At 47.3% G+C, this 26,679-nt stretch overlaps 1 protein-coding gene across 3 annotated transcripts in view; it reads left to right on the top strand.

Annotated features, from left to right (window-relative positions):
* Positions 1-26,679, top strand: part of CAPN15 (calpain 15) — a 98,107-nt gene that overhangs the window by 62,786 nt on the left and 8,642 nt on the right. For all 3 annotated transcript variants that reach the window (XM_080981932.1, XM_080981930.1, XM_080981931.1), the window contains 5 exons: positions 14,234-15,695; positions 20,227-20,435; positions 23,516-23,699; positions 24,618-24,841; positions 26,453-26,578. In XM_080981932.1, coding sequence (XP_080838058.1) covers positions 14,256-15,695; positions 20,227-20,435; positions 23,516-23,699; positions 24,618-24,841; positions 26,453-26,578 — 2,183 coding nt within the window. In that variant the 5' untranslated portion in view covers positions 14,234-14,255. The remainder of the gene's footprint in view (positions 1-14,233; positions 15,696-20,226; positions 20,436-23,515; positions 23,700-24,617; positions 24,842-26,452; positions 26,579-26,679) is intronic.

Here is a 26,679-nt window from a genome sequence, read left to right as displayed (position 1 = left end):
CTCTACCCTCACCCCAACCCAGTCTTTTTAATACTCCCTACATCTTCACCTGAAGTGAGCATGTGCCCAAATAGATCTGAAAAAGACAGCTGAAATTCTTTTGTGAGGAAGCACCTTCATTCTTCACTGTTCTTTAATATCATCCTCAAAAGTGAAAAAGAGGCCCTTTGAAAACATTGGATCTGAAGAACTATGGCCAAAGGGAAGTAGTCACTAGTACTCTTCCTGCAGCCCTGTAACAGGCTCAGTTTTTATTTTAAGTATATAAACGTATTTATATATGCCCTCTTGTAAAAGAATCAGGGTGGCACACAGGAACATAAAAAAAACCCTTAAAAGCAATATAGATCAATCATTAAAATTATTCAAGAAAATTTTAGACAACTGCATAGGCCTCTTGGCATAAAAAAGTCTTTGAGAGATTCCTAAAAGAAGGGTTGCACAAGCAGAAAATTCATTTTGGAATTTAAGTTGCCTTTGTCTCTCACAGTGCTCTCTAAGCACAAGGTGTAAAGCAGTTCTGCGCATACAAGGGCACCTTTGGATCCAGCCCATTAAGTCACAGTCCATGTGATCATAAAGTAAATGAATAAATATGTTCTGCCCCCACCCGGGTTTTTTCTTTCCTATTCTAAATTTTCAAAGTCAATTCTGTACTTCTGAGGTACATGAGCTCTTAGTTCCTAAGTTGTTTCTGTTGTTTGTTGCTCATTCCTCCGGGAACAAGGAGGATTTTACTGGGGATTGGTCTTTATTTGAGGATCCATAAATGCGGCAGTGGTGATCCATGTGTATTATATTTTATATGTCTGACACTTGTAATTATTTTGTCAGTATAATTTGGTTTGTTCATTTCATTTAATAAAAAACGTTGAAGCTCAAGGGAAAAATGTGAATGCTAGCATTCTAAACAAATTGGCAAGCTGCCCAGAAATACCTCAGCAGCTATAAGTACACTTCCCGACCCCACACTCAAAATATATTAGGCCCTCCCATTCTCTAGGGCAGCTTCTGTGACAGATATTTCTTTTTAGTAAGAATGGCGCACTCTGTCATTTTAGTGCATCCTTCTGTTTGTATTCAGGTCCTTGCCCTCACCTGCCCTCAGCACTCAGAAGTTGTTACTAATATTGTGAGCCAGAGATCAGACAGGGATATATTCTAGAGGAATATTTCTCCCTTCTCACTCTCTTCTTGAATTCCTACTGATTCAAGCACTTGGGGAATTTTCAAATCTTCCTTTTGAGAAAGCAAACACAAATGCTCTCCCCCACCTTCCCCCTGAATAAATTGTGTGGGTGGAAGTGGGGGGTTGGTGGAAGACACACACACACACACACACACACACGTACGTTTTAATTAACCCAATAACTGTCCTGCCTCTCTTGCAATCCTAAAATTATCTTCATCCTCCTGGCAGCACGTTATCACTGCATTTTCAGACAATTCTCTTGCTTCTTCCAGTTCTCAGGCTTTGTCACCAGCTTGCCAGATTTTGTATCTGCTTTTGCTTTATCACCAAATTGTCCAAGCCAGCTCTGCAAGACCCTTGGACACACAAATTTTGAAGAGGTTCCCCCCAAGGTAGTTTGTTGGTACATGTGACCTTGGCACCATCTAGAATAATCCCTTTATGAGTTTTACTTTTAAAGTTATAAAATTAACAATATAATTAATAATTTAGAAAATAATAATACATACAATACTGTCAGGGAACTGCCATCGGAAGGAAGGGAAGTGAAAGGGCTCACACAGGTTGGGAGAGACTCAGCAGCTGAAGAGGGAACCAGTAGGGGGAGAGGAGCTGAGCTGAGGGAAAGTGAGCTGGAGGGATGGCTCAGAGACACTTCCAGCGAAAACAGTGGGGAGGTTTCAGGACCTCCTGTAGGGACACCCACTCCTCGCCGGAAACTGTCACGCAGAGAGTCCAGAAGACGTGTTTCCGTTAAGGAGCTTTTATGTTGGAAGCGATTCCGAAAGCAACCACTGTCGGAATCTGCCAGCGACTGACGGAGCCATGTTTAAGGGGCTCCGTTACAGACAGAGGTTTGCAAACTTGACCAAACTCTGAGGGACTAGGATTTTACACACAAGCAGCTCATCGTCCCATCACAGCATTCCGACAGTCTCCGTGAGCAGCTTGTGCAGGAGAAGGCATCATGAGCAACCCAGCCGGAACCGGAGAAGCAGGAGCTGGAGCGGGTCCAAGCCTGGAAGAAAGGTACCGGGTGTTGGAGGTCCAGCTAGCGCTGCAGACGGCGAGGCTTGAGGAGAGGAGGGCTCAGGATGCAGACAAAAAGGGGAAAGACACCCAGCTCGTCAGAAAGGTACCAGGATTGGTGCAGAAGTTTGGGGGGGAGCCCAAAGACTATCATGGCTTTCGGACAGAGATGCAATATGCCCTCAATCTGCAGTTTGATGAATTCCCTGACGAGGAATCACGAGTGGCTTTCGTGATTGGGCATCTTGAAAAGGGGGCGAGAGACTGGGTTAGACCCCTGATGGCAGCGAATAGTGACGTCCTAAAGGACACGATGAAGTTCTTTCGCGCCATGGATCTGATGTTTTCCAGCGATATTGAACAGGGAGTGGTCCGCAGACAGTTAATGGCTTGCAAACAGGGGAGCCGATCTGTCCGTGAGTACTGGACTGAGTTCACCATGTTGATCCATAAATTGGGGTGGGATCTATCGGCGGAACCCATTCAAATGCTCTTTGAAGAAGGGCTTTCTTCGGCTGTGAAAGACGAACTTTCCCGGGCGCCCAGGGCGGAGTCTATGGACCAGCTGACCAAATCAGCGCTGACCATAGGAGCGCGCCAGGAGGCGAGAGCATTGGAGAGGCGGGAAGGGAAGGGGGAACGTTGGAAGGAGTTCCGCATTCCAGACATTCCAGAGCCAACTTTCCCGCCGGCAGAGCCGATGGAAATCGGAACAGCGCGCGCGCGCGCAGTTTCAAAGCCCAGTGAGGGGGGAAAGAAGGAGGGAAAAGGCGCCCGGAAATGCTATCTCTGCCAACAGCCAGGTCACTTTGCCAGAGTCTGCCCCCAGAGGAAGGAATGGCAAGGGATGGTAGGAGCTGTGGAGGGAAGAGAGGAAGAAATACCGAAGCAAGTAAAAGCCAACGCCTGGCTGCCACCGTCGGGGCACAGCAGCCAGGCCAAAGAGCAGTGAAAGTGCCCACGCCAGAACCTCCTAAACCCGCCCTAGTGATAGAAGTGGCGCTAGAGCTGCCAAACGGACACCCTCTAAAGATAAAGGCGCTGTTGGACTCAGGCAGCTCCTGCAATTTCATGAGCAAAGAGTTTGCAGCTGAACACCAGATACAGACGATCCCTTTAAGCAACCCCCTGCAGGTGACCACGATCGATGGCAGGGAGCTGTTGGGAGGAGAAGTCAGCTTGCAGACCGTCCCAATGATAATGAAGGTGGCAAGGCACACCGAACTGATAGCGTTTAATGTGGCCACCTTGGGAGGAGCTCCCATTATATTGGGGATGAGCTGGCTAGCGTTACATGATCCGCTGGTGGGCTGGCATCAGAGAGTGGTTTCTTTTGGTTCAGCACATTGCTTAGAACACTGCAAAGAGGGAAAGGGTTTGGCAGGGGCCCAAGCCACCCTAGCAGGGACTGAAGTAACGGAGAACGTGAAGGTACCACGACAATACGCAGATCTCCGCGATGTCTTCAGCGAAAGGGAAGCTGACCAACTACCCCCGCATAGACCCTTTGACTGTCAAATCAATTTACTCCCTGGGGCACAGCTCCCTGTAGGCAAGCTGTACGCCATGTCAGACAGAGAGATGCAGGAGCTAAGAGAGTTCATTGACAAGAACCTGAAGAGAGGGTTCATCAGAGAGTCCAGGGCGGTGGGGGGCAGCCCAGTGTTTTTTGTGGATAAAAAAAACACGAACAAGCCGAGGCTTGTGTGTGACTTCAGGGCCTTAAATGCAGTGTCAGAACCAGTGGCTTTCCCTATGCCCAGGATTGACGACATTTTGACAAGGGTCAGGAAGGGAAAGATTTTTACTAAACTGGACCTAAGGGGGGCGTACAACCTGATACGAATAAGGAAGGGGGATGAATGGAAAACCACCATGTTCACCCCTTTGGGGGCATTTGAATATTTAGTTATGCCCTTCGGCCTACAAGGAGGCTCCGCGTGCTTTCAATCGTTTATGAACCACGTCCTGGGGCCTTTGCTTTACAAGAATTGTGTGGCCTTCTTAGACGACGTGTTGGTGTATTCTGAGAATGAGGAGCAGCATGTGAGAGACGTCAGAGAAGTGTTGAGCAGGCTGCAAGCCAACCAGCTGTGGGTGAAACTGGAGAAGTGTCAGTTTCATACCAAGGAGGTGGAATTCCTGGGGTATCGCCTGTCAGACAAGGGATTGGCCATGGATCCCGGCAAGGTCCAGGCGGTGCTGGAATGGAAAACACCCAAAACAAGGAAGGATGTGCAGAGGTTCCTAGGATTTGGGAACTTCTATCGTAAGTTCATCCGAAACTTTGCCCACCTGACGGCGCCCATTACGGACTGTCTCAGCAGTAAGAAGAAGTTCGTTTGGACTGAGGAGGCGGAGCGAGCATTTGAGGAACTAAAAAGGGCCTTCGCCTCGGAACAACAACTCCTGCATGTGGATTTACAAAAACCGATGAGAGTGGAAACTGACGCATCAGACAGAGCGATTGGGGCGGTGCTTCTGCAGCCAGGGAAGGAGGAGTCAGAGTGGAGACCGTGTGCCTTTTTTTCGCGAAAGCTGAACAAATCCGAGAGGAACTACACGGTGTATGACCGAGAACTACTAGCCATTCATGAGGCGTTCCGGAGATGGAGGCACCTGCTAATTGGCGCACAACATAAGGTGCAAGTGTGCACTGACCACAAGAACCTAGAGTATTGGAGGACGGCACGAGTGCTCAACCAACGGCAAGTGAGATGGGCCCAGGAGTTCTCCAAATTTAACTTTGAGATTTGTTACGTGCCAGGCCCAGAGAACATTAGGGCGGACGCTCTCTCACGCAAACCTGAATATTTGGAGGGGGAGGGAGCACCCGAAGAGAGACATGTCATTCCAGAGGACCGCTGGGTGTGTGGGGCGGCATTGGTGGGACAAAGAGAACTGGTAGAGGAAACAGAGAATGATGAATACGCCCAGAATAAGCTCAGAGGTCTTAGGGGTGAGGGAGAGGAACCAGGGGGTTTCGAGGAAAGAAATGGAGCTTTGTATTACAAAGGGGCACTGTATATCCCTGAAGGAGACTTAAGGGGGAGGGTACTCAAGCAGTTGCACGACAGCCCCACGGCGGGGCATTTTGGACAACACAAAACCATGTGGTTGGTCACCAGGGAATTTTGGTGGCCTAAGGTGAGGGAAGATGTACGGGAGTATGTAAGAGGGTGTGAGCAATGCCAGCGAGCCAAAGGGGAGAGGCGGGCACCGGCGGGGCTATTAGAACCCTTACCAACCCCAGAACGACCTTGGGAGGCAGTGTCGATAGATTTTATGACTGATCTGCCGAAGTCCAAGGGGAAAACAGCCATCATGGTGGTGGTAGACCTACTAACAAAGATGTGCCACTTTGTAGCCTGCTCGCATGCAGTCACGGCGGAAGAGACAGCGAAGTTATTTGTAGAACACATTTTTAGGTTGCACGGGGTGCCATTGAGGGTGGTCTCAGACCGAGGAAAACAATTTACTTCCAGGTTCTGGAGGAAGCTCATGAGCTTACTGCAGGTGGAGGTCAACTTTTCGACTGCCCGGCACCCTGAAACCAACGGGCAGGCGGAAAGAGCAAACGGTGTCCTCCAGCAATACCTGAGGTGTTATGTCAATGACAGAGAGAATGACTGGGTAGAAAAGTTGGCGCTGGCGGAATTTGCCTACAACAATGCCGAGAATGTGTCCACAGGGATGAGCCCCTTCTTGGCTAATTATGGGTGTCATCCCAGGGGTTTCCCAGGGGGAGAAGGGGAGAGATGGAGCGTCCCGGCAGCCGAGCATTTTGTAGAAGAAATGGAAGCAATCCATCGTCAGCTCCAACTCAACTTAGAAAGGGCGAAGGAAGAATACAAGAGGCAGGCAGACAAGAACCGAAGGGAAGGTGAAACCATAAGGGTGGGAGATAGGGTGTGGCTGTCAACCCAAGGGTTGCCGTTCAAAGGAGGTTGTAAGAAATTAAGACCCAGGAGATTGGGTCCCTTTGAGGTCATTCAACAGGTCAACCCAGTGGCTTTCAGGCTCCGGTTACCCAACCACATGAAACTGCACCCAGTATTTCACAGGTCGTTACTGTCACCGTATGAGGGGGGACGAGAAGGGATGGCCACTCGGGGACCGGTCATAGAAGAAAGGGAATGCAGCAGCCATGTGGCAGAAATCCTCGACGCCAGGTGGAAGGGGGATCAGGTGGAGTATTTGGTAGCGTGGGAAGGAGAACCGGAGTCAGAAAACACTTGGGTAATGGCAGAAGATATCAATGACGAGGTATTGATAGAAACGTTCCATCAAAGGTTCCCAAGGAAACCTCAGCCTGTGGAGAGGTTCCGGAGGGAATACTTTGGGACCACCGATGAGGAGGAGGAGTTGGAAGGATTCTCGGACTCGGAAGGGGAAGGGGAGATGGACTCTGAGGAGGAGGAGTACTTCGAGACCAGGAACCGCAACAGGTGGAGAGAAGTGTTCGGGACATCGGAAGATGAAGGAAGTTCATTCCGGGGTTTTGCCTCCTCACCGCCCGTAGAGGAGGGGGCGAGAGGGGATGAAGGGGGCCCTGGAGGGGAGGTGGATGTCAGGGAACTGCCATCGGAAGGAAGGGAAGTGAAAGGGCTCACACAGGTTGGGAGAGACTCAGCAGCTGAAGAGGGAACCAGTAGGGGGAGAGGAGCTGAGCTGAGGGAAAGTGAGCTGGAGGGATGGCTCAGAGACACTTCCAGCGAAAACAGTGGGGAGGTTTCAGGACCTCCTGTAGGGACACCCACTCCTCGCCGGAAACTGTCACGCAGAGAGTCCAGAAGACGTGTTTCCGTTAAGGAGCTTTTATGTTGGAAGCGATTCCGAAAGCAACCACTGTCGGAATCTGCCAGCGACTGACGGAGCCATGTTTAAGGGGCTCCGTTACAGACAGAGGTTTGCAAACTTGACCAAACTCTGAGGGACTAGGATTTTACACACAAGCAGCTCATCGTCCCATCACAAATACAATGCTAATTTAGAAAATTGCTGGAAATCAGCAAGAAGCAAAAGAACAAAATCTATCAGAATGTAGTTACCGTATTTTTCGCTCTATAGGACGCAATTTTTCCCCTCCAAAAATGAGGGGGAAATGTGTGTGCGTCCTGTGGGGCGAATGCAGGCTTTCGCTGAAGCCTGGAGAGCAAGAGGGGTCAGTGCACACCGACCCCTCTCGCTCTCCAGGCTTCAGGAAGCTATCCGCAAGCCTGGGAAGTTCCCGCCGGGCTCCCAAGGCTTGCGGATAGCAGCCTACATCCCAAAGTCTGGGGTGCGCTGAGAAGTGTGCCCCGGGCTTCGGGCAGATATCTGCAAGCCTGGGGAGCCTGGCGGGATAGCAGCCTGCATCCCGAAGCCTGGGGCTTCGGGCAGATATCCGCAAGCCTGGGGAGCCCGGAAGGAGTTCCCGCCGGGCTCCCTAGGCTTGCGGATAGCAGCCTGTTCTGGGGGCTGGGGTCGGGGGAAGCTCGGGCTTCCCTCGCCCCAGCCCCGCGCCTGGGGGGGAAATAATTTTTCTTTTCTTTATTCCCCCCCCAAAAAAACTAGGTGCGCCCTATGGGCCGGTGCGCCCTATAGGGCGAAAAATACGGTAATTTTGAAGGACTTATGCTTTTGTAGAAATTCTCAGCTTTTTTTTTTTGCCCCAGCTATGTATTTCATTCCTCACTCCCCATCCCCTGCATGTTGGAGCAGTGTTTTTGCCCCTCCCACATCTGATAACACTGGGATTCTGTGCTTATACAGAGCTCTTATGCACATCCCCATTCACATCATTGGAAAGAAGAGCTCTATGCCTAGAACTGGCCCTTGCACTGAAGTGAATGGGAGAACTATGAGAGTTTTGAAACTCCCACATCTGCAGCGAACAGTGGAATTGGCTTCCAGTTTGTTTCTGGGCTCAGTTAAAAATTCTGGTTTTGATCTGTAAATCCTTAAATGCTCTGGGTCCATGATATCTCGAAAAGTAGCTTCTTCTATCAGAACCTACCTGAATAATTGAGCAATCATTGGAGAGCCTACTCTGTCTCCCCCTGCTTTCAGAGGTGTGGCTGATGAGCATGGTGGACAGGGTCTTCTCAGCTGTGGCACCAAAGCTATGGAATGTCCCCCTGAGGGAGGTTTACTTGCCCTTTCAGCAGGATATGAAAGCCTTTTTATAGTCATTTCAAACTTTTTATTTTAATGTGCTGAATTGTCTTCAGATTTTTGAACTATTTATTATTTCATTTCATTTTTATCACATCTTTCCTATACATGATCTGCCCCCATTTGATCCTTGCAACAACCCAGTTTTCTTTTTAATTTTACTTGTCTTTATTTGTGTTTTTATAAATTCATGTTAGCAGCTTTGATTACCTCTTAGATAGCAAGATAGAAATAATTGGAGATAAAAACCAAATAAACTGTGTACCCTAATTCAAATAGACTAGGGTGAGTAACAAACTCTGTATGGTGCCCTGCTTGGAATCATTTCTTTCCTGGTTTACAGTCAGATTAAAACACAAGTCTCTAGCTCTCATGCTTGTGGAAACAAGTTCTTAAAATATGGTGTCAACACAAGGAAGCAATTACAAATAAGCTGAAATTCACAGTAGGTCTCCATTTGTCAATGCCTGACTCATATTTTTCACATTAGTGGCAGACGAGCCTTCTTGAATATAAATGCTATAGAATAAATGTAACACCCACCAATTGTTTATGATGCCTGCCATGCCATTGAAGATAGTATGCAAATTACATTAATTACATGCATCTGAAATATGCAGATTAGTTGTGGTTGCTGCCTGGTGACATGTGTTCTGACATAGCCGACAGTGCCAAATTAACACCAACCTACTAAATTTCTAGGAATCATCTCAGCAATTAATTTGCTGTCCTCTTATGGTACATATATTACTGCAAAAAGCAAGACTCATCTTGACATTCTGCAGACTTTCCCCCCTACTACATTACCTTTTTCTGTTCCTGTACATTTCCTAGCCTGTTGTTTGAATTTGGGAAGAATCTTTACCCTTCTTCTTGTCTTCTAAGGTTGGCTTTCAATTTCACAGACTAATCGCTAGAAAGAACAAAAGACCAAAGTTTGGAAGAGCCACCCTTCCTCAAAGAAATAGTGCCACCTTCAGAAGTTCTCAGCTGAACCTCTGGATGCCCTTTGGTGTTGAGTATTTTTAGTCTTTGGTTTTCTGAGTTCCTGTGCAAGGAAGTGTAACAGGGCGGTCACAGGAAGGCAACATTTTACTTCTAAAACAAGTTGTTGGAGGCAGGGAGTGGACCATCAGAAGTCATCTGAAAGACCTGCTTTAATCCCAGATGTATGTGAGCTGATTGTGAAGGGTGAGGTGAGAGCTTTCTGCACATACTCAGAGATGCTCTCCCTTCTGGCACAAAGAGGAAAACCTGTGTCATAGTAACTGGACAGTGCTCAGTATCTTCATGACCTGTGGAATTTGGCTTCCTGAGAATCTTAGCAAATGTCTGGAAGTATAAAGGGTTTGTAAGTAGCTGGCTCTACCTAATCTGAGTCTGTATGTTTTGACTGTTGCTTCCTCTGTTGTATCTGTGGGGCCAGTTCTAATCATCAGCCGACTTGAGCTAAACATGAACTGCTAGTAGCAGCGGTGTAACATGAGAGTGAGATCATGACACCTCTTCCCTTCACTGGGAAATTGCAAATTCCAATTTGCTTTTAAGTCTGCTACCAAGCTAACACGGCTGATTTGGGAAATATGTAAAGTAGTAGTGGTGTTAACTTTGAATTCTCACCTTTGTTATTACTTTGGTAGGACAGTTGCAGGATGAATCCAGAATAACAGAACACTTTTTTTAAAAAAGTCAGATAATCTGGATTATAAAGGCACCTGCGGTTGCTACATGGCATTAAACTGCAAGCTATAATTTTTGGTTCTTGAGAGGATTGCCTAGCAGGCCTAGCGCTGAGGTGGGGGATATAGGGAGGGAATCAAAACTCAAACTGGACACCTCATCTGAAATCCAGTTCCTTTTTGTTTGTATGAAGAAAGAGGATAACATTCTATTGCTCCTGTTTTTGTTCTGTGAATATACCTGTTTCCCTGTTACGTTCCTGTTGGTTGGCTTGTTTATAGATCAGAAATGTTTTTCATGGCTGTGATTTCTAGTATTGACATTTGCTAGGGAGCTTAAGGCGGTATTTATTTATTTAATGTTTTTAAATATATGTCCTGCTCTACTAGGCCTATGCCTTATTCAGGGTGGCTTTCAACAATGTAAACTTCAGAAGCTGCAGCAGGAGGAAAATGTGGTCTGCACCATACATTATTGTATTGCTTTGTATTGCTTAATGTTTCCATACTATGTTTAAGTGTATGAGGTGCTTCACGGGTGCTATCTAGTTGTAATTATTCCAGTGATCATGTGTGGCAGGGGTTCTTAACTTTAGGTCCACGTTCACTTAGAAGATTTTTTCCCCCAGAGTTCACAAATACTATTTTCTTCCTGCTACTTTGACAATTGGCTTTGTGGATGGGGCAGGGGGGGATTTCATAGCTTTAATCAGATTCTTGAAGGGGTCTTTGGCACAAAAAAGGTTAAGAACCACTGCTGTAAGGTAAGTCCATGATTCCCTGCATTGCAGATGGAAGGAGAGGCTTGAGAATGGCTTGCCTCAGGCCACCCAGTGAGTCGTATGACATAGGCAGGATTCAAACCAGGGACTTCTTGATTTATAGCTCAGTCCCTTAGCCGCATTGCTACCACTAGCACTCTGTATGGCCTTCTCACTCTAATATTTTAGCTAACCATCAATGAATTTAATACGGGAAAGACAGGGGCACAAGTTCGGCATGCCCATTAATTTCAATGGCTTTACTCTGAGTATGACTAATCTTGGATGCAAGCCAGAATTAGAATCTGGACTTTTGCAAAACTAAGGAAGGGCAGCTTGTTTGGGTCATAACTCCCGGCCTTGTCCAAAGCACTGACCCTTGGAGGGACACACACCCCCCCCCCAAGCTGCCACCAATACTTCTGTTTGTAATGGTGTAAAACAGACTTCCTCAGCCTTACTGGTTGAGACTGGTGGAAGGGCCCCGGATTGGGGAAGGTTGACCTAAAATGTTAGGTTTGAATCACAGGAGCATTTGATGCCTGCTGTACCCTGCCAGCTATGATTGACATCAAGCAGAAATAACTCTAGAGAAGCAGGGGGATCCTGTTTTGCTGCTGTTCATGTGAACCCGGCCAAAGCAATGGATCAAGTTGGGGGAGGCTGATTCAGTGGGCTCACCTGATGGTCCTTGAGTCTTCTGCAGTTAGCTGGATGTTTTAGCCACACTTCGGCTTAGGCCCTGATGGAGGAAAGCAAACTGAGACTGTGTCCTAGCATAACCAAGGCAGAGTGGAGTGTGCATCTCGGGACTTCCCCTTGCCATTCCTTCCTTGCTGCTAGTCAGACATCAGGCAGGGTGCGCATGGCAGGCAGCGATGTCCTTGTAACTAGGACAGCAGCAACCCAGGGCTTGAAAAATAATTGGCCAGCTGGAGACAAGAGGGGAGGGAGAGGAGTCCTGTGGAAGCAGCAGAGTGAGGAGAAGGGCAATGACAACAAGAAGGATGAAATGAATGGAAGAGTGGGAGACTGCATAACCTGATGCCAAGTGCACAACTGGTTCACCCCTTCACCACCGCCCCCTCCAAACAGATCACTGACTGTTGTTCTGTGAACACAATTAATTTCCACTGCTGAGGCTGTTCGTTTGACAAAGCACTGAAGTTTTAGGTTCAAGTCTGCAATGGTTGGTGTGGGAGACTCCAGGCGACCTTATGCATCTTGCAGCAGTGTGGCTTTCTCACAAGAACATGGGAACCTGCCTTATACCAAGTCAGACCATTGACTCATCTAGCTCTGTATTGTCTAAGTCAGGTATCTTCAACCTTTCCAGACCCAGGACCCACTTTTAATTCACACATCCATTTGGGGACCCATTTCTCAATCCTTTACCATATATATGCATGGTGGTAGTTTTCCTGTTGTGGCCCTCTTTGGATCAGGCTGTGACCCCATTAGGGAGTTCTGACCAGTGGTTTAGGCCGACTGACAGCAGGTCTCCACGGTTTCAGACAGGAATTTTCTCCCGTCCTATTTGGAGATACAGGGTATCGAACCTGGGACCTACAGAGTCATAGACCTTCCACAGTCACAGACCTTCCTCAGTATGCAGAAGGACCCAGTGTTGATTCCTAGCATCACCTGATAGGCTGGGAAAGACTCAGGCCTTGAAACCCTAGAGAGCTGATCCCCAAAATCACCCCTCTGCTAATGCGCACACTGAAGAACCAGGGCTAAAAACCTTTGAAATGTCATTCTGTGGTTACTTTTGCTGGCCGAGAGCCCTTGTGGGGGGAGGTGGAGACAAGGAGATAGAATCAAGGAAGAAAAAGATACTCTTTCCTGTGCTCTCTTGCCTCCTTCAGCTGTTTCCATAGAGGGAAAGGGCTTGGCAAGCTAATGGCAAGCTAATGGCCAAGTCTTAAGGGGCCGAGTCTAGTCTGGAAATTGCCACTTTCTGATCCCCATAAACTGATTTCTAGAGACATACTGTGCAAATTTAAGTGCAGATTTTTTGGTGGTATATAGAAATGTTGGAAGCTGCCTTCTAGTGAGTCAGACAGCTGGTTCAATTTAGCATTGTCTACGTTATGTTGACTGGCAGAGACTCTTCAGGTTTTCAGATGAAGATCTTTCCCACTTCCTCCAGCAAATACTGGGAATTGAACCCCAAACTTCTTTCCACATGCAGAACAAGTGCTCTACCCCTGAACTACATCCTTTTCCAAAAGAAACAGTAGTGGACAATTCTGAGCCAAGGATTAACTCTTTCACTATCCAAGCCCTTGTCTTGGATATAAATAGTTTGCAATGGATAGTCTGCCCAAGGCAATTTCCTCTATTCTTTTTAGCACTGACAAAGAAAATGTGAAGTAGTATTGAATTTGGGATCCAACAAGCCCAGATATTTATACATTTGTACTTTGATGATCTGATGTTTGCTCAGATTTCTGCTGGGCTGGCTTTTAACAACTTGATGCTGGCTGCTAGGCATTTTAAGTACTCTTCGACTGTGGCTACCCTATTTCCTTCTCAGAATGGGGGTAAAACAAAGCAGGGCAGCACTTGTTTACTTGCCCACTACAAGCATGCCCCTAGAAGTGCGTCACTGGTAAAAGTTAGCATACAAGAAAAACTGCTACAGTTGGGTAAGGTAGCAGCCTGCTTACCATGCATGGTGAGCAGCTGATAACTTGAAAGTATAGTTGGTTTCTTTTGCTTTGTCCTCTGAATTGGCAAGGCAGAAGTGCAGACTTAACCAGGGCAGATTTTGCCATTTGTGTAAGAGAGATTGTCTCTGCTGCTTCTTTGCAGGGCAAGGAAGGGCAGATGCTTCCAGTTTGTCCCTCCTTGACCTAGCAAGCTCCTGTGTGTTCCATGAGTGCAAAGAGCAGTGCAGGAATTGCCCTGAAACAAGGGCCTGGCAGGCAAGTGGATCTGTCACATGGCTTGGTAGTTAGAGTACATGCTTTGCGTGCAGAAGGCCACCTGATCTCAAAGGAACATCTAGTCTGGATCCCATTCTGTAAGTTGGGAGTTGCCAACTTTCCTAGGCCTGTGGGCACATGTGGTTTTGGGATGAATGCTGTGATTGCCACCCCCTCTGGACACTTCAGTATAATTAATCAGAGCCTAAGAAAGTGCATAGAACTGAAAGAGGAAGTGAGAAAGTGCTGGCATTTTTTCCAAGGGAAGAACACAAGTATCCTCACCACCTCATGATCCAAGGGGCTGTTGTGGGGCGGGGCGGTTTCAGAGATATTGTAGGCATTAGGAGAAGAACTCAGGGGCACCCTTGCCCCCATGGGCATGCTGTGGGTGACCCCATGCTGTAAGTAGCAGGAAGCACACTTCCCGCTGCTCCCATCTTACGATGTCAAGTAATGGTTGCCTTTCTTTCTTGTCTGTTGCAGCCACACCCACTCTTCTGGTTCTATGGCCGCTGTGCGGGAATGGTCCTGCACCCGCTGCACGTTCCTGAACCCCGTAGGACAGCGCCAATGCTCCATCTGCGAGGCCCCGCGCCAGAAGCCCGACCTCAACCAAATCCTGCGCCTCAGTGTAGAAGAGCAGAAATGGGCCTGCGCCCGCTGCACCTTCCGGAACTTCTTGGGCAAAGAGGCCTGCGAGGTGTGTGGCTTCACCCCTGAGCCTGGGCCTGGGGGCTCCCCGCTGCCCATCATCAACGGAGTCCTGCCAAAGCCCACCGCCTTGGTGGAGCCCAAGGGCACCTGCAAGGAGGAACTTCCCAAGGCCGAGAGCCCTGGTGAGGACTCTGGGGGGAAGAGCCCGGAGGAAGTGGGGCTGGAGGATGGCTGGGCCTGCCAGCGCTGCACTCTTCACAACACCCCAATGGCCAACTCGTGCTCGGCCTGTGGAGGCCCCCGCAAGCTCTCGCTGCCCAAGATCCCCCCAGAGGCGCTGGTCGTCCCTGAAGTCATTGCTCCTGCCGGCTTCCACATAGCACCCACCACCCCTCAGCCCAGCGTTGCTACAGACAACCCCGAGAGCCATCCCATTGCCAACCCAGGTGCACCCACCATTGAGCAAGAGAGCCAGAAGATGCCAAGCTTTAGCCTTTTCTCCCCCGGCCTCCAAAACAACCCCGTTCCCCGCAGCCGCCGAGAGGTGCCCCCCCAGCTGCAGCCGCCGGTGCCTGAGACCTCCCAGCCGGCCTCCCCACCAGCACCTGTGCAGAAGGCCATTCGCTTCCAGGAGCTGATGGCGACAAAGCGGCTGAGCGTGCTGGAAGAAGAAATGGAGGTGAGCCCATCGCCCTGGAAGTGCAGCACCTGCTCCCTCCTCAACACCTCGGGAGCCGGGGCCTGCGAGGCCTGTAGCTCCCAGAAGGGAAGTGACACCATTGACTTGACTGGCGATTCTGTGCGCTTCACACCCTGCGGTCCATCCAGCCCCGACTTCACCACCTGGTCCTGTTCCAAGTGCACGTTGAAGAACCCCACAGCCTCTCAGAAGTGCAAGGCCTGCGGCTCCTCCAAGCTGCATGGCTTCCAGGAACACGGCGCACAGGGAGAGTTGGCTCTCAAATGCCCTGAGTGTGGCTCAGACAAAGGCAGCTGCCCATCCTGCAGCTCTAAGGCCCCCTCGGCCCGCAAAGTGGCCCGCCTCTTCCCCTCGCAGCCACCTGTCACCCCAGAAAGGCCCAGCCAGTGGCCTTGCCCAGCTTGCACGCTGCTCAATGAGTTCAAGGCCAAGCACTGTGTCGCCTGCCACACTCCCCAGGGGTACCTGTTGCAGCGCAAGGGCGCCAAGCCACTCAGGCGCCGGGAGAGTATGCACGTGGAGAAGCGGCGGCAGACAGATGAAGGGGAGGCCAAAGCCCTCTGGGAAAACATTGTCTCCTTCTGTCAAGAGGTGAGTTTCTCTTAGTGTCCTCTTGCCTGTCATTACACCAGGGAAAAGTTTGTGTCCAAAAGAGAAGTCCTTTTTATTTATACAAAGTAAGTTTCCAGACCTGTGGGTACTCAGTAGACAGGCAGGAAAAGACATAGGCAGTGCTCTTTGAAATCTTAGAAGTTGGTGCAGAGGAGGACTGGGCAAAACTCTTGAGTTTTCAGTGTGTGATCTCCATGTGTTCCATATTTTCGTGTTCTCCGGTAGACCAAGGAGAGTGTTTGAAGATCCTTTGAGAGCTGGTGTAGCCGCCCTATCTGGTCTTGCTTACTACCTACTGTATTGGCCATTTTTTAATACTTGAGCGCCATCAACTAACATTCATTGTTTTTTATTCGTATCTGTTATTGTTATTTAGCTTTCAGTTGCACGTTTCATATTTACAGACTGCATTTGTTGTCTTTGACAAATCTTCTCATGCTTTTAATATCTTTTGGATGGAGGGGGAAAGGAAGCACATGAAGTGCTTAGTCTCCTTGCTCCTACTTATGAGCTATTAATTTATTGCATTGATATTCTGCATTTTCCTCCAAGGAACTCAAAGCGGCATCAATGGGCTCCATTCTGAGTGGGGATTTGAACCTGGGCCCCTAGTGAGACACTGTCATTAACGGGCATGCAGGCTTTCAATGATCAGTCATCTTTGTGATGTTCTGGCCCTGAAATAAGCAGCAATACCAAAGCACTTTAGGAGAATTGGGTTTAAGTTCTATCTAGCAACTGATCCATGTTCATACCAGGAATATTCCTCCTTCTGCCCTGGGTCAGTCCATCCAGAGATCGAACCCCTGAGGTGCTCTTTTAAAGAATGCAGTGAAAGGGTGCTCAGCCCAAGGAAGAACTTCGGGATTTCACCCTGTATAATTAGCAAGAACAGGTGTCCTCTGGGTCCGCTTGGCAGCCTCAGGAAAAGGCCACTCGCCACGCTCATTAATAACTAATTGTGCGGTGGCTTTAATGATCAAGTGCTGTTTTATTTCTGAGCGGCCTGTGGTGATTGAAGCCACATCAGGCGGGTGCCTGAAATGAAATTTAATCGTGTTAGACTTCTGAGGGAGCAATGCACAGGCACAGCAGGTGGCCTTCATGCAGGGCATCCAAATTTCCAGCCAAGGAATAGAGGAGGCCTTCTCTCTCCGTGTGTGTGTGTGTGTGTGTGTGTGTGTGTGTGTCATGTTCCCTCATTGCGTTCCCTCAAACCCTGACACACACACACACACACACACACACCCCAGCTCCCAATTCTTGCTGAAGCACAAAATCTATTCTCTCTCTTCCCCCAGATTTTATTAATTTATTTAATTAAATTTCTATCCTGCCCTTCCTCCCAAAGGAGCTCAGGGCAGCAAACATACAACCAGTACAGTAATTAAAACATCTAAAAACAATTCCAGTAAAGATGCAGGCTGCGAAAGATACCTACTTCAAAGACTTGTTGGAAGAGGAAGGTCTTTGTAGGTGCTGAGAAGAACAGATCTTCATGTGCTGAAGTGACTTGAGGGATTCGTTCCAATTTTGTGTATTATTGGGGTGAGGGTAGTTGTGGCACAGCTCCTGTGCACTTGCTTGCTTGCTTGCATGCAGCAGTGCTAAAATACAGTCTATATATATATATTTATTTAATTTAAGATGTTATTAGGCTACCCTTAGGTAAAATTGTGAAAGCAGCAATGAAGAAAATAATTTTTAAAAATGCGTCAATATAAAATCACAATAAATAAACACAAAAGGAAAAACAGCGTGGAGAATATCAGCACGTTTTTTGTTTTTGTTTTTTTGTTTAAAAGCATAGCAGATAAAGCTATTTCACGTAGGCCTGGGAAAATAAAAATGTCTTGGGGAGGTACCAGTTAGACAAAACAATGGATGCCAGATAAGCTTCTTTTGGAAGAGTGTTTTCATACACAAGCTACTGCAGCTGAAAACTCTGTCTAGAAAATTTCAAAGCAATTTACTCCAAGCTCTTTCCTTACAACAGCTCTATCAGGTAAGTCTGTGGTGCTGTCCTTCTATTGCAGAATGGGGCTGTGTGTGTGTGTGACAGGTTTGAGACTGAAAGAAAATGTTTTGCCAAAGGCCATCTAGTGAGTTTATGGCAGAGGTGAGGTTCAAACAGGAGGCTTCTAATTCTCAGCTCAGTCTTAGCCACCTGCCCTCAGGCCTAATATGAGTATGAGCCCTTCAGAGGGAACAGCTTGTGCTTGCAGCTTATCACTGTAGCATGCACCAAGGAGTTCAAGAATCATGTGCCTTGAGAAACATGTACATGAGAAAGCCCACTCTGAGGCAGTAGACAAGTCTGTACTTTGTCCTGAGTTTGCCCGTCTTCTGCTGTGGAGGACAGATTTGTATTGAAGCATCAGTATCCAGACTCTGGAGCTAGAAGCCCCAGTGGCTGGTCCCCTAAAGGAGAGGCAGTTTGTTGGCTGCCAGGGATTTGCATGATGCCCACACACGCACGCACGCGCGCGCACACACACACACACACACACACACAATAGATCCACACTTCTCCCCGACTTAGTCTCAGTTCTTCTCTAGCTTGCTAATGTTCTTTCCATGTTTCTTTGGGAAATGCCATCCCTTCATCTCTGCTTCTTTCTTGGGAGAGCCTTCAGCATTAATCACATTGTAATTCAGGGACCTCAAGGGAGCATCTGACCCCAGCGCATGCCTTGGCAATGGTAGCACAGCGAGCACTGAGAACAGGCTGTTGGGGCAGAAATTTGCTGGGAGGTTTGAAGCTTGAGGGAGCTTCAGTGGCTGCTGCCTGGACACAGCAGCACAGAGGGGAAGGGAGAGAAGCCAACTGTGCAGTACAGTCCTGCTTTGCACATTTATTTCAAGGCAAGTCTCACTGAATTCAAAATGACTTCCTTCCAAATAAGTGTGTGTAGGATGATGACCTTTCCTCTAACTAGAAGAAATGTATTGCAGGAAGCCTGCAAAGCGAGGAATCATGGATGCTGATCTCCAGTTCTCTTCACAGCAGCTGAAGGGGAACAGATCAGGTTGTCTGACTCTGACACATTCTTTTTAATCACTATTTCTGAATACGGATATGATCAGGGACTTTTGCATTCTGTGACCTGAACAAACAATGCAGAACTCAGCATCCCAAGAATCTCATTCTCCACCCCCCCACTTCTAATAAATAAATCAAGTTTCTAGCCCTTATTGTTGGAGACAAGTGCATGAACCATGCTTAGTAAAACCGAAGAAGCCAGACATGCTGCTAATTTGGCTTTCCCAGTAATTAAGCCATATTTCATAGCTCTGTAGGACACCTCCATTCTTGTGCAAAGCAGAATATTTTGCATAACAGCAAATGTACACAAGTCACATACCTGCATTGCTTGGTACAAAACTGGGTTATATTGAGCTAAAATGTCTTGCCTGCATCACTGCAGAGCTAAGCTTGAAAATATGAAAACGGGGCTATACTGGAGGATTCAAGTATTCAGTCACCTGCCTGGAACTGTCCCAGGTCTAAGTCTCACTGTTTAACGTAAGAATAGCCCTGCAGTTGGATCAGATCAATGTCCTCTCTACTCCAGATTCCTCTTCCCCGCAGTGGCCAACCAGATGCCAGTGGGAAGTTCACAAACCGGGCATGAGGGTGATAGCCCTCTCCCTCTGCTGCTCCCCAGTAATTGATATTCAGGGCATTCTGCCTTCATAGCAGTTGTTCCTTGGTTTTGCTTACATGTAAAGTGGAGCTTTGACAGATTTAAGGGGGAGAAGGGGTTGACTGTACTGGGCTACTCGCCCTGTTACTGAGCATGCCCAGGTGCTTAACTCACTTGCCTGTTTACCTTCGTATTTCATCAGCTGAGGCCCCCATGGGTGCTGATCAAGGAAAGGATGTTGGCAGTTTCATCCCCTTTAGTGGGCAGAGGTATGACTCACTGTATGCCTGCCTCAATGTGCAGCCTAGTCCTCAGATAGCAGGAACTGAGAAAGACATTGACCTGTAACTGAGAAAGACATTGACCTGCCACCTTTTGTTCTAGCATATGCACAGGAAAGAAAGTTGGAATGAACTGAATTCCCATCTGCACTTTACATTTAAGGCAGTATCATACCCCTTTAAACAGTCATGGCTCCCCCCTCCTCCAAGAATCCTGGGAACCATAGTTTTAGTGTGCTAAGAGTTGTTAAGAGACCCCTTTTCCTCTCAAAAGACCTTCATTTCCTAAAGTGATTTGACAGTCAGTCCTTCTTCTCGGGAAACTGGGCATTGTAGCTTTGAGGGGAATGGGGATCTCCTAACAACCCTCTGCTACAGTTCCCATAATTCTTTGGGGGAAGCTGTGACTGTTTAAAGTGGCAGAGTACTGCTCTGAGTCTATGGTGCAGATGGGACCTGCATGTCTCTAAAGCAAGACTGCCAGCATGTGTCCAACAGTTGTTGCAGGAGCCCCTGCTTTCATGTGGAACTGAATATCAGTAACAAGGATGCCCTTGGGCTTCTTAATTTTTGTATCTGCAGAACAAGGTCAACTTTGTGGATGACAGTTTCCCTCCAGGGCCCAAGTCAGTTGGCTTCCCCGAAGGGGACAGTGTCCAGCAGCGAGTGAAGCAGTGGCTGAGGCCTCATGAAATCAACTGCAGCATCTTCAAGGACCGTTCAGTCAAGTGGTCTGTTTTCCGGACACCTCGGCCCTCTGACATCCTGCAAGGGCTCCTGGGAAATTGCTGGTAAGAATTGAGGGCAATCAGATTCAACTGTGACTTTTAAGGGGAATTAAGATATGTGGGAACCCCATTGCTAATGGCCATTGTGCACGAGCAGAGTGTGTGGTCTGGACTTGATAGATCCTGACACAAGATTCTGGCAGGTGCACTTGCAGCCAGTTCAGCCGGCTTCCCAGCACAGAGTAGGAGGACACCCCAAGGCCTTTACATTTCTACTTTCAGAGCTTTCGTTCTTTCTGCTGACTACAGATGTTGGCTGCCCCCTGGTGGCATGCAAGAGAGATCTAAAAAACCAACCACCTTTCCCCAGCAAGAATAAAGGAGCTTTCCGCCTCAGCAGGGACAGCATGCAGATCACTTTAGGGCTAAAAGATGAGCTACAAAGCCAGGACCTCAATGGAAAAGTTTTTCATGAGCGGGACTGTACTTAGCATGTGCACATGTACATCACATTTAAATCTTTCGAGCCCTGTGATTTTCACATGTTATAATTCAAGCAGCATTTTTCACAGTGATCAATCTGCTGAGGTGCTCCAAAGGTTCATGGGGTCATATTCTACAACTGTGTTTCCCAGATCACGTTGGACTACAACTCCCATCATCCCTGACCATTGACCATGCTGGCTGTTGGGAGCTGGAGTTCAACATAACCTGGGGGTACAAGGTTGGATAACACTGTTATAGAGCATGGACAGCATTCATGTGGGCTGCTGGCCGGGCTTGTTGGGCCTTGCAGTACTTTCCTGCATGCGTGCATTACTAGGGAAGACAGGAGTGAAAAGAAAGCCTCTGGGGTCATTCTTGCAGGCCAGTAGCATGGCCTGCATCACAGTTCCACATTCCTCTGTTTAAAGTATGAACCATAATAATCTCTGTTGGAGGCTGTCAAGCTTTCAAGCCTTGAGAGAACACTTTCCACATCAGTGTGTCTGCTAAGGAACTCTGCATGCCTGCCACAAACCCTGACATAGATTCTAGACCATATATTAAGGTACACGCTCAATTTGCGCAGAATGCTGGCCAAGTCAAATGAAAATAGGTGCTCCAGAATTGCACCCATCACTCACCTGTGGCTACACAATGACTGAGCAAGGTAGGTTATAGTAGACAGGCTGTCTTTCGATTAATCTTGTCTGTGTTTGATGATCATCTTGTTGTAATGCTCTTGTTTTATTTTGTTCTGTTGTAATTTGTTGTAAGATGATTTGGAAACCTGAAGATGAATCAGTCACTCATTGAACTCTGATAAGCTTCTCAGGATTCCCCAGAGGTCTGAAAGCCATTAACAAGTTGTCATATTGCCCCTTCCTGGTGGAATGATGCTAACCGGATACCAGAAGCAATGGGCTCTGGTTGGAGGGGTACATACTGATTCCTGGGGATGGGCTGCAGTCCATAGATATGGATTAATAAATTGCTTACTAAATTCAAAGGGTGGTATCAGTGAAAGTGGGTCACCTGGTGGACTCCAGCTCCCACCATCCCTCACTTTTGCCCATACTGGAGGACTGCAGCTCAGTATCACTGGAAACTGTGGGTGTCAGTAGATGAAACCTCAGAATCCAGTAGAATCAGCTGTTAGGGGAAATATGACTCCAATAAGGATTTTTAAGAGTTGGAAACTTTTCAGTTAGTAGTGCCATGTTATGAATTTTTTTAAAAAATCAATTCATTGTGGTCTGCACACGCAATTGGTGAAAAATTAGCCTTTAGAGTGATTATTCCCTGTAGCCTATGACTTTTTAAATTTTGCAATCATGCATCTATTTTTATTTTTTAAAAAAACACTTTGAAAAACACTTTCCTAGGGTATGCTCATTTATTTGTCTTAGTTGTTTACCACCTAGAGAACGTCAGGTTGTTAGGCAATATACAAATACTGTTAATCAGTAAACAAACATAAACCTATGAAGCCCTGTTTCTCACACATCCAGCACAGATCAACGTTTTGAGGGGTTCAAAAACTTTGTTGGACTACAATTCCCATTATTCCTGGCCACTACCCATGCTGGATGGGGTTGATGGGAGCTGGAGTCCAGCATTTGGAAGACACATTAGCTACTCCTACCTCTAGAACAAAGAAGACCAGCCACCAGTGTAACTGCTCTTTCCAATATGAACTCGATGGATCAGTTCAGCAGACCATGTATACACACACACACACACAGAGAGAGAGAGAGAGAGAGAGAGAGTCATGCATCTGATTTTTCTATTTTACTGTAATTTACTGATTTTCTTTTGAAATACTCCAACCTGCTAATACAAATTCATCTGAAGAATACCTTATTATAGTTCGGGGGAAGATTTCATTCATCCTAAGTTTATACACACACACACACACACACACACACACACACTGTCTCAGCTTGTCTGCACTTTCTTTATTTTGTAAGATCAAATTATGTAACTTCCAATCTGAGTATTTTTTAAATAGATCCACTCAAATTTCACTGGTGCATGATCTGCATACAAAATTGAAACATTCTTTATTTCTCTAGAGTCTTTAATAATACCTGGAGAAGTAATAATATAATCCGCCACTGAATATATTTGATTTTTCTTGGAAAAGAAAGTATAATTCTTATCTTGTATGATGAAAATACCGCCAAAAATCATCGGGTGAACGATAGTGCAAGTCAGCTTCTCACTTTGAAGCATAATTAATTGCCCCTCCTGTGCCTTGTAGATTGTTATTATCTGTTGTTAATAATACAAATGTTAAGTACAGTTCTTGCTTCAGATGACACAGGAAGCTACAGTTAACTGAAAGCAGGAGTGAGTGCCATACAGAAGGAGAGGAGGAGAGTGTGTGAGTTCAGGAGGAGACTAGGCACATCTCATGAAACCATAGTCTAGATCAGGCATAGGCAAACTCAGCCCTCCAGAGGTTTTGAGACTACAATTCCCATCATCCCTGACCACTGGTCCTGTTAGCTAGGGATGATGGGAGTTGTAGTCCCAAAATATCTGGAGGGCCGAGTTTGCCTATGCCTGGTCTAGAATGATATCTGAATGTGGTCATTGACTTGCTGGTGAGCAGCCTTCCCAGTATTAACTGGCTTCATCTGGCACCTCTTTTTCAGGTTCCTCAGTGCTCTGGCTGTGCTGGCAGAAAGGCCTGAGTTGGTGGAACGGGTCATGATTACACGGACCATGTGTCCGGAGGGAGCCTATCAGGTGCGGCTTTGCAAAGATGGCACCTGGACCACTGTGCTGGTGGATGACATGCTGCCCTGTGATGAGTGTGGCTACCTCCTCTTCTCTCAGGTGGGTGCTGGGATTTGATATGGCCAGCACTAGCCATTGCAGCAGGTGAAACCACAGAGGGGGATATGCCAGAGGTTGGGAACAGAGTTGCTTGAAAGTGTCTCTTTTATAGCAAATTGAGAGATGCTGTGCTCTATGTCCTGTAAAAGACTCTACATGGGGTCTCCAGCTTAGAAGTTCATTTAGATGGGAAATCTGCAGCCCTCCAGATGTTGTTTGACTGGGAATGGCTGGGGTTGATGGGAGTTGTAGTCCAACAACATCTGGAGGGCCACAGATTGACCATCTGGTCTAGAACAAGGAGAGGGCTGAATTCATAATGTGGTTTACAAGAGTGAATATGTTCTGGTGGGTGCAGAATTTAGCTTCCTGAGAATTTCAGCTTTGATTTTGTTTTGCTTTTTAAAAAGGTTTCTAGTTCTTATCCTGCACAAGAATGCTACAAAAATATTCGGACAATACACACTGAAATTTCAGGAGCCATAGAGAGGACTGAATAAGATTTTAAGGGTTTGAGTGACATGGCTGAAGTCTCCTTACTCTTCCTATGACTTAACAATGTCAGACTATATTATGATTATAACATTGAAAAAGCAGAATAAGTTATGCATTTGCACTCAGTTTGCATAATTTATATAGTTGCAAAATCCACTTTTCCTTGGCATAGATCTTGGATTGCCTGGGCTCGGAGTTTTCATTTAATTACATGCAGAGTACACACAACTCTAGCCAAGGGTGTCCACCCTTTGTTAACGCTTGTGCTGTAGGCGGATAAGGTCACCCTTAGCTCATCTGTAGCATGCAAATGTATTTAAATACAATTAACACAGTCTTTTAAAAGAGAAATAATCAATTATGAACTCTGAAGTTGGTCGACAGCCTTGTTTGCAGCCATTGATTTGTGTTCTTCTCCCCCAGGCCCAGAGGAAGCAGCTATGGGTCGCCCTTATTGAGAAGGCCCTGGCCAAACTCCATGGTTCGTACTTTGCCCTCCAGGCAGGGCGCGCTATTGAAGGCCTAGCTACGCTAACCGGCGCCCCCTGCGAGAGCCTGATGCTGCAGGTCAGCTCCACTAACCCTCGCGAGGAGCCCATTGACACTGACCTCATCTGGGCCAAAATGCTGAGTTCTAAGGAGGCTGGGTAAGACGAGGCAGGAGGGAGGGCTTTCCCCTTCAGCTGTGAGGAGCGTAAAGACTGATTTGGCATCTGCGGCCGGTCGGGCCGCATCTAGACCGAGGGAAAAGTGGAATTTCATTGAGCTTACTGCTGTGGCTCTAGCAAAGATAGAGAGCTAAGGCGGGCCAGTGAGGCCTGTTGCTGTAAAATGCACCCCCTGCCTACCCTCATCCTTAGTAAGCTGGAACGGCAGATAGACTGCAAATCTCAGAGTGCACTGCTCTGGTGAGCTGCCTTGGAGAGGCTAGTGTCATGGGATGCTTTGTGTATCGGTCTAAAATGCCCATGAACACTCAGAGCTAGGTGCAGCCTGTGCCGTCAGCCCAAGAGAAAAGAGAAGCCCCAGGCTGTTCTGTTCTGTGCTTCTGCTGCATGGACTATTGAATTCTCAGCTGGAGCAGTTGAGTTCCCAGGATTTATTTTTTGGGGGGGGAGGCCATGTGCTTTAAATGTATGGTGTGGATGTGACCTAATTCAGAGCCCCTGTTAAAAGATCATACCGTTAAAGCCCCAACCCAATAGTATACGAATGTTAGAACTCCTGCCATTCACAGCTTTGTCTGCCTGTGTGCAATATTCTTCTGCATGCAACAGCTGCTGAATATAAGCCGCCTCCCCACTTTGCTCCACCTGCCGAGAGTGCAAGGCCGAGCAATTACTGCAGAGGCAGAGGAGGAGCGTGGCAGGAAGGTGGGTGAGGGTTATGTTGCATGTAGTCATTGCATGGGGAGCAGGGGGCTGGACAACCGAGTGTAAGCGGCTCAAAAGTGGTGTCACGTGCACAGTTGGGAACTGGGCATTCCTGCAAGGAGGCTTTTGCTACCAGCTTTTAGCAGCACTGTAAAGCATCAGCTGCAAGGCATGTTTGCCAAAGTCCCTCCTTACTACTGATATGAAACAAACCATGAATTAACCTAAAAACTCAGGCCCAATCTCATATTTATATTATTATATTATAATCAGAAACTTAGGCCTAGTCTACGCAAGCAACAGAATCAAGTGGTAAAAAATATTGCCCTGCATCAGGCTATAGGTACAGGATCATATTTCTGATTGCTTCTGTGTGTAAAGGAAACCTTCTACAAGCAGAAAAATAGCACAGCAAGGAGTGGATTAGAATATTTTAGCCCGGCATGCTGTTTCCTGCTGGCCCCCCAAAATAAATTATTTGCAGGGAGTTTTTCCACAACAAGGGATTGTTAAGAAATGACACCCTCTTCCCTCTCCCCCTTGCAGTCTGGTACAGTCCACTCTGCCATACCAGGATTGTGCCATCTCATTTTGCAGTATGTGTAGACCAGTCCTAAAAAGCGCAAGCAATTCCTGCATCTGCAGTCTCTGCATCTTGTAGTGGTAGTGGTCGTACCGCCGTTAGCCTGATGGCAGACTAGCTTTGTGTTTCTGCATGCCATTAACAACCTTTCCAGCTGGGTTGATACATGTGGGGTGATACATACCTTAAGATAACTTTAGCTCCCCAGTTATCCTCCCATTGACTCCTGATGCTAAGCCAGGTAATGTAAGCCTTGTGTTTCTCTTACCCCTCCCCACTCCCTTTTATTTCCCATCCTTCAGCTTTCTGATGGGTGCATCCTGTGGAGGAGGCAACATGAAGGTGGATGATGCAGCCTACGAAAGCATGGGCCTTCGTCCACGGCATGCGTATTCCATATTGGACGTCCGAGATGTGCAAGGGTGCAGGTAAAAATGGCCAAGAAAAGATTGATGGCTCTTGGCTAATTAGGCAGGCTGCTTGTTTGGTTTAAAGCAGGTGTGCAGGAACCTTTGTTCTTCCGGATGTT

The sequence above is a fragment of the Podarcis pityusensis genome, assembly GCF_964106645.2.
Source record: "Podarcis pityusensis genome assembly, chromosome: 14".
In the NCBI taxonomy this organism is placed as follows: domain Eukaryota; kingdom Metazoa; phylum Chordata; class Lepidosauria; order Squamata; family Lacertidae; genus Podarcis; species Podarcis pityusensis.
This window is presented reverse-complemented; position numbering and strand designations above follow the sequence as displayed.